This window comes from Acanthisitta chloris, unplaced genomic scaffold, assembly GCF_000695815.1.
Source record: "Acanthisitta chloris isolate BGI_N310 unplaced genomic scaffold, ASM69581v1 scaffold15078, whole genome shotgun sequence".
In the NCBI taxonomy this organism is placed as follows: Eukaryota; Metazoa; Chordata; class Aves; order Passeriformes; family Acanthisittidae; genus Acanthisitta; species Acanthisitta chloris.
The window spans coordinates 39,600-49,832 of record NW_008687751.1 but is presented as its reverse complement, the minus strand read 5'-3'; the positions used below and the strand labels follow the sequence as shown (position 1 = coordinate 49,832).

The following is a 10,233-nucleotide window of genomic DNA, read 5'->3' as shown; positions in this document are numbered from 1 at the left end:
TGCTGTACAACAGTGTGTTTGAAGTGCCTAAAATAATCAGTGTGTGGAGCATGACTTCACAAGCTGAGGAACCTGGGGACTTTTTTGAGTTATTAGTAAACAAACCAGATTTCTACCTGCACTTACAGGTTAGAAACACTTTAGTTTCCCAGCACATGAGTGTTTTTAGTTTCATTCTGACTTCCTGGGACTGTTAGCAATGACTGAGGATTCATGTAAAACTACCTATCAACTCCTGTCTCACAGCAGTGTTCCTATCTTGTGAATTCTTCAGCTCTCCCTGTTGACCTTATCTTTGGAGAGTGGTTTTGACCTCTAATACATTAAATTTTCTCATGTTGTAGGTGCTTCACTACCTTGCAGTCCAAAAACCAGCAGACCTGGCAAGGCATCTGCTGCCTTGTGTCATCCATGCAGCTGTACTCAAGGTAAAGGATGAAGGTAAATAATGTTCAATAAATTATTAAGATATTTTAGGGTGAACAGGGGTGCAATAATGACAACTTTGTTTCTTTCCTTCTAACAGAAGCACTAGAAGATATATCTTCAGTTAAGAAGATTATTAAGCAGATAATATCCCACTCCAGCAAAGTACTGCGTTTCCCCAGTCCAGAGGACAAGAAGTTGGAAGTAAGGCTGGGGCTGGAAACCTGGCAGACTTTTGCACTGTTAATGGGAGTGCTAAAAGAGCATCTTTTAAATTCACTTTTATTAAACTGTTGCAGGAGATCATTGCTCAAATTATGAGCGTGGAGGCCATCATTGCCAGGGCAAGGTCTCTGAAAGCAAAGTTTGGGGTAGAGAAATGTGAAAATGAGGAGGAGAAAGAAGACCTACAAAGGTGATGATTTATTTTATTAACCTCCCCCCCATGTTGTTTTGTTTCTCCTCTGATGCCCTTTTTGTGTATGATGTCAAAATTTAAGACAGATGGAAATGGTGATAATGCCGAAATAGTAAGGGATCATAGTTAGGTATCCATGTCCCTAGACTACCTACAGATGTTGTGTGTGGGTACCCTAAATGCTCCTCTAAATAAGTATCTCTTTGCAAACATGGGATACAGGTTATTGCAGTGGAAATTGGTTTTATCTTGATAGTACTGGAGATTTCATTTACTGTTTGTGTATGTAAAAGGTGTATTTGAACTCTGTCACGATGGAGGTAAAAGTAGGACTAGGAATTTAGTATTCTGCCCTTCCTGACCTTACGTGGGAGGTCACTACCATGTTCAGCTCAGTTTTGACCTGTTACCTGTGGAGGAACAGCTGCTTGTATTAGCATGAGAGAGCAATGAGGTGGGAGGAAAGAACTGAAGGCTAAAGTGGGAGTTAGTCTTTAGGGCAGTGGGCAAGGAGGAAAGGGATGCATAGGTGGTGCTATAGTGTTTGGGTGGGATGCTGAGGAATGTCAGAGTTTTTCTTTACACTTTTAGAATGGAGAACTGAGTGTCTGCCAGTTCTCACCCTGTGTGAGTGGTGCTTGGTGGAGGTCTCCTCACAGGTCTCAACTCTGGGTTTACAGCCAAGGATTAAACATTCAATAATTTCTTCCACCAGATTTGTAAACTGTCTGCTGGACCAGCCAGAAGTGTCAGTCCTTGGTGCAGGAAGAGGACCTGCTGGCAGCATTATTCACAAGCTGTTTGTGAGTGCTCAGAGGGTAAGAGACAGCTCTGGCTTGCTTTGTAGACACTTGTAATTGGAGCAGTGTGAGGCAATGACCTATCATATGATGCCAGTGTATTTTGTCTGCGTATGTGCATGTCTTGTCATGAATGTGCTTGAGGTTTTTTGTGATGTTCCAACATGATTTTGGCAATAACAGAACCTTACAAGACAAAAGAAGAGTAAGTGACCTGAGATGGCAAACAGCTGAAGCCAGCTGGGCAAATAGAGTGTCCTTAGTGCTTGGTGTGCTTCAGATCTTAACAGCAGTAGTGCTATTGTGACACGATTTCTGCCTTGTCACAGCAAGAGCAATCAACTATTGATTGTTTCACGTAGGAATGTAGAGAAACAGGTCATAACATTAAATATTTTAGAAGGAGCAACTTTTTAGACAGAGGTTTATACTTGGAATACTTTAGATTTCCTCTGTGGAAACTACCGTGCTTAGGAAGTCTCAGCTCTTTTTCAGACTTTACATTCAGTTTACTTATTGCCAGTGTTTGCCCCTGTTTTCTGGAGACTCTTCCCTTGCTGATATTGGTATAAATGTTCCTTTTTTTCTCGTAAGCAATCTTTGTAATCATTAGCCTTAAAGTATTGATTGCTAAGCTTTGTGGATTGCAGTCAGCCTTCATTTTCTTCAGAGTTACACCTGTTCTTAGCATCAAATTTTCTAACTGAAATCTGACTACAGTAGTAATAACAAGGTAGCACAATATTGTAGACATCTTAGAGCCTGAAATCCCATTTGGAAATAATTGCTGGGAAAATGTGGTGATTGGGTGTTAAACACTCCTGAGGTATGGATGCTTTTGCAATCATCTGTATTTTGCAATTCAGCATAAAAAGGACCATTCTGAAAACAGACCATGGTTATTCTGAGGGATAAAAATTGGAGTATTACAAGGTAGCACAATATTGTAGACATCTTAGAGCCTGAAATCCCATTTGGAAATAATTGCTGGGAAAATGTGGTGATTGGGTGTTAAACACTCCTGAGGTATGGATGCTTTTGCAATCATCTGTATTTTGCAATTCAGCATAAAAAGGACCATTCTGAAAACAGACCATGGTTATTCTGAGGGATAAAAATTGGAGTATTTGCTTTATCCTTCTGTAGGGAATAAATCTGGTTGCAGATCTCAACATGTCAACCAGCAAACTGTGTATGCCAATTTCTAGGGTTTTCTTTCTTTGGAAACATCAGTAACTAAAGCAGGTTACAGATACTGCCCACCAGTCACTGGTCACTATTAATTAAGATTTCTTAGTGGGACAGGAGCCAACCTGCTACAAACCCCATTTGTGTTTAATCTCCCTTGAGTTCTTTCAGTGGAGTATATAGAAGTTGAATTAATTCCCTGTTCATTACCTTTTGAACATGGACTCCTCTTTGAGTTGTGTTTAATGTGTTCTCTTCTCAAGGTTTCTCAGGAAAGCTCTAATAGCCAGTGCATGTTCTTGGAAGTGTAGAGTGCATGATGTCTCTTAAACCTACAGTCTCCTCCTAACCTCTTGTAAGTCACCTCTGACTTGCCTTTGTTTCTGTCTTTCATCACTGGTTCTTTTCTCATCCCTTTCCAAGCTGACTGAATCTTCTGATGAGGTAACCGACTTTGTCCCTCCTTTCCCACTCATCTTCCCTAGCTGTGTAGAGTTGAACCTGTTAGTAGATAATAGTACAGCTGCCAGATTTAGTTTGTATGTTGTTCACATATTAAGCATAAAACGAACTTTGTGTTTCCAGAATGGTTTTTTTTGCATTCACAGGTAGCAAAAAGAGAGAGAAATCTTTAATAACGAACAAAACCAAAAAATCAAAACCCCACTTGCCAAAACCAAACCTCAAACATTTATTCAAGTGAATATTTATGTTTTCTGACGCTGAAATATGTGGCCATGCCTTTATTTTCTTCTCTGTTGCCATCACTGTTTTTGTGTGTTGAACAGGCAGATGTTTTGGGGGGAGGTGGTGATGGGCAGTACCTGGATGTTGCAATCTCCATACCAGGACTTGCTGAAGCTATGGAACTTTTTGGACAGAGAGATTTGGGGAAGAACTGGGGTAACTGTGTAAAGTGTAGCATGGGGAACATCCTTTCTGTTGGTTTCCTAGAGCTGTTCCTGTGGGAACAAGTGGCACTTGTCCGTGGTGAGTTCTGTGGCACAGACTGCAGAGCAGTGTGAGGTCCCTCTGCCCGTGGGGTGGGTGGAGGAGAGAGGTGGGACAGGAGCTGAGAGGAACCACGAGGGTCATCCAGGGGTTCTGCCACACCTCAGTGACACTGACAGGTGGAGATGTACACGCTCAAGTTAGGAAGGAGCCCGTTGGGGTGTTGGTGGCAGGGGGTGTATCCATACATGTTTGTAATCAGAGGGTGTTTTCATGGCAGCACAGCCCTTTCTCCAGCAGACAGGCTGCGAGGGGATGGTTGCTCAGTGTCTCACTCGCTCTGCAGTGTGCTTTGAGCAAGCCTGTGGCCATGAAAAGCACATTCCACAGCAGTGTTTGAGTGTGAAAAGGCAGTGACTGTCGGGGCCACACTAGTGGCACTGATGATGTTGAAGAGGAGGTTGGTTTGGCTTGGTGCAGCCCCAGAGAGCTGAGGAGACATCCCCTCTGCTCACAGCACTCGCTTCACACTGCCAGAACAGCAGGAGCTTGATCTAGGCTGAGCTTCACCATCTGCACATGAAGGTTCTTCCATCTGATTACGTGTGCTTTATCTCCTGGCATCCCATTAGCGCCTTGCTCTGTGTACATAGGAGTTGGCCATTTCTAACCTTCCTCTCGAGAGCCGCTCTGTGAGTCCTGCTGCCCAGCAGCGCTTGCCCTGTCACTGCCGCTGTGCTCTCGTTGAAGGTGTCGCCCGCGCCGCCCGCGGAGGAGGAGCCGAGACGCTCGGGGTCGCAGGAGGAGCGCAGACAGGGGATGGTTTCGGACTTCCCCCCGCCCACGGGCCGCGAGGTGATCCTGCGCACGGCCGTGCCCCGGCCCGCGCCCTACTCCAGGGCGCTGCCGCAGCGCATGTACAGCGTGCTGACCAGGGAGGATTTCCGCCTCGCGGGAGCCTTCTCGGCGGACACCACCTTCTTCTGAGCCGGCCCGAGCCCCGCGCAGCGGCCTGGCAAGGCAAGGGAAGGGAATCCGGGAAGGCTGCGGGTGCACCGCCCCGTGCCGAGGAGCGTTCCCGAGGGCAGAGCGGCGCTGCCATCGCCCGCTGGCTGCAGCGACTCCGGGAGGGTTGGAATGGTTTCACAAGTAGTTTCAATCGGATCTTCGGGGAAGAAAATTTAGCAATCTCCTCTCTGTCCAAAGGGAGCGTATTTTCTTTTCTTTGCATTAGCTTGTTTAATTATGGGCTGTGTGCAAATAGTCATGTTGGAAGTCATGCAGGATGTGCTGCTTTTTACACTTCTGCATCACTTTATCAAGTGACATTACTTAAATTCATGTGCAAACAAAGTAATTTATATTTATTGGTAATAATGGCTATAATCATAACTACAGAGCCCAGTATTTTTTGGTTAATCACTAAGTTTCAAGTACTTCTAAGATAGCCTTATTTTTATTTAAAGACTGCAGTACACTCTGGTTCATGCTGAGCTCTCCTGGCATTGCAGCAGTGATCCAAATAGATCTTGTCACTTCTCCCAAACAGAAGTAAATACATTTGGGGCCAGAACGGGACAGTGACCATGACAGGCTGCACTGGATCACTGATGGGTTTGGAGACTTCATTTCCTTCCCTGCATGCAAGGGCCAAAGCTGTGTGGAAATGACACCTGCAGAGGTGTTTCACTGTGAGCAATGTACAGGTATTTACAGAGGCTGTTTGCCCCTTGTGTCTTTGGTGTGATAGAGTGACACAGTCACCTGCTGGACCCTCACCCCACTGGATGTCATGCAGACACTGACATGTGTGTGCCAATGTTGCTTCACAGTGATCTTCATGTGTTTTAATGAGAATCAGCAGAAAAGCAGCATTACTTTATAAAATGAAATGTACAAACTGCTACAGTATTGTGGACATGACTCAATAAATCTGAAGTTATTAGTGGCTCTCAGTATTCTCATGTTTTCACATGTCCTCCTTGCATGACCTGACCAGGAAGGACATTGTTTGTGACTGTGACTCCACTAAGTAGAGATAGTTGAGTTGTGCAACTAGTAGTAGGGTCCAGGTGTTCCCCTCAAAGCAGTTTTAGGGTAAAGGGGTCAGAATGTTTTCCTGAGATAAAGATGAAGGATGAAGAAGAGTTAATTTTCTCCAGGGAAAATCCTGTCACAGAATTTATTCTCCAGGCTGTTTGTGTGTTACCTGAGACAAGTTCCTCTGACAAAGGGGTAAGTATGATAAAGACTAATTTAGCTGTTGTTTAATTGTGTAGCTTTTAAAAAAGAAATTGCACTAGGCTAATTACCAAATAAGTAATCTTTAACTTAAGCTTCTTCCCTAATACTCTCATGAAGTTTTACACTGCAGTGAGGCATCTTGTAAAGGCTGTATAAACTTAAAAATCCCTCACACTTAGTCATCAAGCTGTTCTTACTTAGACTTTAAAAGTGAGAGAGAGATTATTCCTCTGTCATCCTCAGAGAACACAAACAACACCTAACACTCTGCTTGGGCTGTTACCTGAAGGTGTCTTTGCTGGAAAAGTCCAGTTAATTATGAGACTAGAAAACGGTGCATTCATGCAACTACCTTGTCTTAAACATTCTGTTTCACAGTTAAAGAGTTACCCTTTTGAGAAAAAAATCTTAGTCATAACTCAGAAAGCTTTTCAGCCTATTTTAACTAGATGTAGTTGAAATAGCAGCCATGTGCTTTCAGAAAAGCTGTGTTGTGCACAGCCGTGCTTTATGAGCTAACAGCTGCACTACAGCATTCAGGGGGAGGGGGAGAGACAGAAAGCATAAAAAATCGCTAGGAAAAGGAACTGTATTTATTTTTAAATAGCTGTAAAGAAATCCATGTGAACAGTCCAAAATAACCAGCATCTCTGCAATGTCCTTAAGGAGAATGTGAGTGTAGCATTTCCCAGAAAATACCTTTGATGAGATAGGTAACTGGTAATTTTTAATGTTCCTTAGCATGAATAAGATTTTAATACAACTTGGTCAAGTGAAAACAGAATTCAACTGCCATCAATTCTCAATGCCAAAGTCCTGTCAGTCAGGCCCAGCAGGCCCTTTGTGGCTGAGCAGAGTTAGAGAAGACAAATCACTCACTTCTGCTAGTTTTTGTCACAATAGATGTATTTTCTCCAGCAGTTTTGGTATGTGAACAAAGAAGAGAATTAAAAGTAAGACATCTTGGTTCATAATGTCCCAGTACAACTGGACCCTGTAACACCAACATCAATTTCAACAGAACTTCCTCAGATTCTTGCAGCTCTAACTACACTGCAAGAGGAAAACAGGAATGCTCCAAAATCACGGTGAGAAATTCAGCTTTAAGCCACAGGGTAAATAAAAATATAACCATGATCAAGTACCATGGATGCTCTCTGATAATCGGTATGAGAAAAGGTTTTTTGGTTTTAATTCCTTATTCTCTCTACCAACAGCATGATAAGGCTGCAGATTCCTGTTAAAGCAGGGCATGAGGAGAACTCTGTAACTATTGGTTTCAGACTCATAACCTAAGAATGTGTTTTGCTTTTTACATCTTCACAAAAAATTTGGTGATATCACAGCCATACTTTGTACCTAAAGACCTCCTCTTCAGCTGGCTCCTCTCCTTGGCCTGTTTTGCAGTTCTCTGCAAAAGAGAAAGACAGGTCTGTTCAGTGAGTATTGATACTTGGCACCACCCTGCCCAGTGGAAGGTGTTAGCCCACAGTTAATTCCAGTCTAATTTTGCAGTACACAGCACAATAAAACGCAAATGTTTATTAAGGTGACATTTTCCCGCATCCTGAGGAAACTGTCATATTGTGATAGTTTAATAATGCTACTTCTCCCCCTTCACTGTAGGGGAGGGAGAGATAACAGGGCTGAGGAGGAGCCAAGTGCAGTCTCCTGCTGCTGTTCCCTGCAGAGGATTCCTGGCTATACCACACTGACCTCCCTGTGGCACAGTGTGCACAGTGTCTGCAGGTTCTCCAGGGAGCACTGTCCTCCTCCACTGTACACAGGTCTGATGTGATCCACCTGCCAGAACTGCCCTTCCGTGGGGTTCGTTATCATTTCGTTCAGCTGCAGCAAACAGAGAGGACATGGCATTGGAGGCATGAGGGATTCCTTCTCAACTACAGGTATAGCCTACCCTCGGAACAGGAAAATCCAGGGAAGGAGCTGTTTGTAGTTTTCATCAAGATAAGACAGTAAAGCCTTAGCTTTCTGTAGTTACTCCCACTGGCCAAGCAAACAGCTGTAGCTGGTTGGCATGTTCTCATCCAGCCTCAAGTGTACAACCAGCTGTGGTATTTACATCCACCCCCACAGACCCAGAGCTCTGATGTCTGTGCCCTTTAGAGATGAAAAATGTGTTAGAAGACAATGGGATTTTGTTTGTTTTTAAGGACTTGCTTTTTCTTGTTCTGTTGCCAGTGCTAGGTTAACCTTCCATTTAAATCTGTAAGAAGGTTTTTGGGTGTCTATCTCTACAGAGCTGAGCTGTTTCTGGCTAAACCCCAGAACAGTTACCTGCCCAAGGGGGAGCTGAGACATCCAGGAGCTCTCCAGAAGTTGCTTGCGCTGACTCCTGGGTGCATCTCTGACGCTGAGGTAAAGCTCTTGTGCATTTTGCTTACAGGACTGGCAAACACCGTGTTCGATTTGCAGCACTTTAGTCCTGAGGTAGCTCTGACTGGAGCGGATGGAGAAGTCCTCCTGGCAGCTGTGGGAGCAGAACCGCGTGTCCCAGGCCCGGGCCTGGCAGCCTGGCTCCAGCTGGGCTGTTGGCTGCTGGCAGCTCAGACACAGTGGGTTCCCCTGGCTGTCCAAGGCCTGCAGATACCCTTTGGAGAGGGAGGAGCCTCCAGCTTCAGTCTGCTCTGCCTGAAGGACTGAGGGACCTGTTTCTGGAAGCAAACTTTTGGCAGAGCACAAAGCACAGCTGTTATACAGGAGGGAGTCGGGAACACGATTCAGTGAAATTTATGCACTGTGTATTGCCATTAACATACCTTTTATGCTCTGAAAACCCAATTTTAGTTTCATTAATATGTTGCTCAGATTGACACCTGCGCAGTGCATATCTTCTACTTGGTTTACATTTCCATTTATGCAAAATTTGACAATCTAGCAAGGCAGATTTTTCTCCTGCACATCTTAATATATATACACATGTACACAATTATTAGCTGAAATGATGCTGTATTTGTAAAGAAATGGTGGTTTCTATCAGGCAAGTACACATGGAAAGGTAAAATGTTTCAGGCCCCTCTAACAGAAGTGAAAAAGTCAAAGGAAACCTCCTGGTTTCTCTCTACAATCTTCATGGCTGCCTATCGATTTTCTACCCTTCACAAGGCAGGATACATTGCTAGTTTAACACCATTTTTAAAGAGCAAATTCTGTTCAGAATTTTCATGTTTTCTCCCTTTTTCTAAATTTTGAGGTGAAAGAGAAAATTTGGTGTGCCCAGGTTGCTGTTGACCTCACAAGAAGGCCTGAGCTAACATTCTTCTTTCCTTCACTGAATCATGCTACTACTCTCTTGTTTTGTTTTAATCAGACTCACTTAATTAGCAGCTGTGTCAGCAGACAACAGATGTAACCTAAATTGTTACAAGAATAAACCAGAGCTCATTAGCACTACAGCAAGTCTCTCATCTATACACTGTACTTCAGTGAGACAGACAGCAAAGAATTTTGCTACCTTAAAAAAAACCCCAAACTGTGGAAAAAGAGCTTAATCACCTTATTGCATTAATGAACTTACTTTGTGGACTGCTCAGCAGAAGCATTTTCGTTCCTGAGACAAGCCCTGCTCTGTCTGGAGATGAGGCGAGTGCTGCCCCCACTGCTGTTGGCCTTGGCCAGTGAGGCTGCAGCCACGTCCTCCTTGGTCACGTACCTGAAGGGTTAGAGCCTGTCAATGTACTGCAAAGGCAACAGAGAACAGTCACTCTTGCAGCAAGATTGGGACAGAATATTCTCTTAAAACAGCCATCGTTTCCTGGATGAGACTAATAATATCTGGGGAGACATACTGCATAAATAATACTTCTGTACTTAATAGAAGATCTTCCTCTAAAACCAAATTCAGCTCTAACCAGCAAACAGGTATGTTGTTTTGTATATAACAATTTAAAAATGACAGCAATTTGATGCTGCCTGAAGTGAAACCTGAAAAAGGCATTTTGTTTCAGTTAGGTGAAGTCTCAGTGACACTCTGGATAATTCAGGAAGCTTGGCAAGCTCTGGAGCACTCCTTGTTCCATCTGTTAGGTTTGAACTCCCCTCTTCATTTTCATGTGAAACCATACAAAACACAACTGCTCTTAAGCAACACTTTGAAAATCACTTTGCTCTGATTCCAGAAACCACTTTTCAGACATCTTCTAACTACCAAACCCTATACACCACCTTAGAAAGCTGCTGTAGGGT

General features: G+C 43.7%; 2 protein-coding genes across 3 annotated transcripts in view; one reads left to right on the top strand and one right to left on the bottom strand.

Moving 5' to 3' along the window:
* Positions 1–4,770, top strand: part of RAB3GAP1 (RAB3 GTPase activating protein subunit 1 (catalytic)) — a 21,430-nt gene extending 16,660 nt beyond the window's left edge. Inside the window, exons 20-25 of one of the 2 annotated variants that reach the window (XM_009080742.1) lie at positions 345–441; positions 527–630; positions 726–841; positions 1,560–1,662; positions 3,256–3,276; positions 4,534–4,770. In XM_009080742.1, the coding sequence (XP_009078990.1) occupies positions 345–441; positions 527–630; positions 726–841; positions 1,560–1,662; positions 3,256–3,276; positions 4,534–4,770 (678 nt within the window). The remainder of the gene's footprint in view (positions 1–344; positions 442–526; positions 631–725; positions 842–1,559; positions 1,663–3,255; positions 3,277–4,533) is intronic. The other variant, XM_009080743.1, reaches the window with a different exon arrangement.
* Positions 4,771–7,339: 2,569 nt separating this feature from the next.
* The window catches only part of ZRANB3 (zinc finger, RAN-binding domain containing 3), a 37,696-nt gene continuing 34,802 nt past the window's right edge, over positions 7,340–10,233 (bottom strand). Inside the window, exons 18-21 of the mRNA XM_009080741.1 lie at positions 9,566–9,700; positions 8,326–8,713; positions 7,744–7,875; positions 7,340–7,438 (exon numbers count right to left, since the gene is read on the bottom strand). Of these exons, the coding sequence (XP_009078989.1) occupies positions 7,340–7,438; positions 7,744–7,875; positions 8,326–8,713; positions 9,566–9,700 (754 nt within the window). The remainder of the gene's footprint in view (positions 7,439–7,743; positions 7,876–8,325; positions 8,714–9,565; positions 9,701–10,233) is intronic.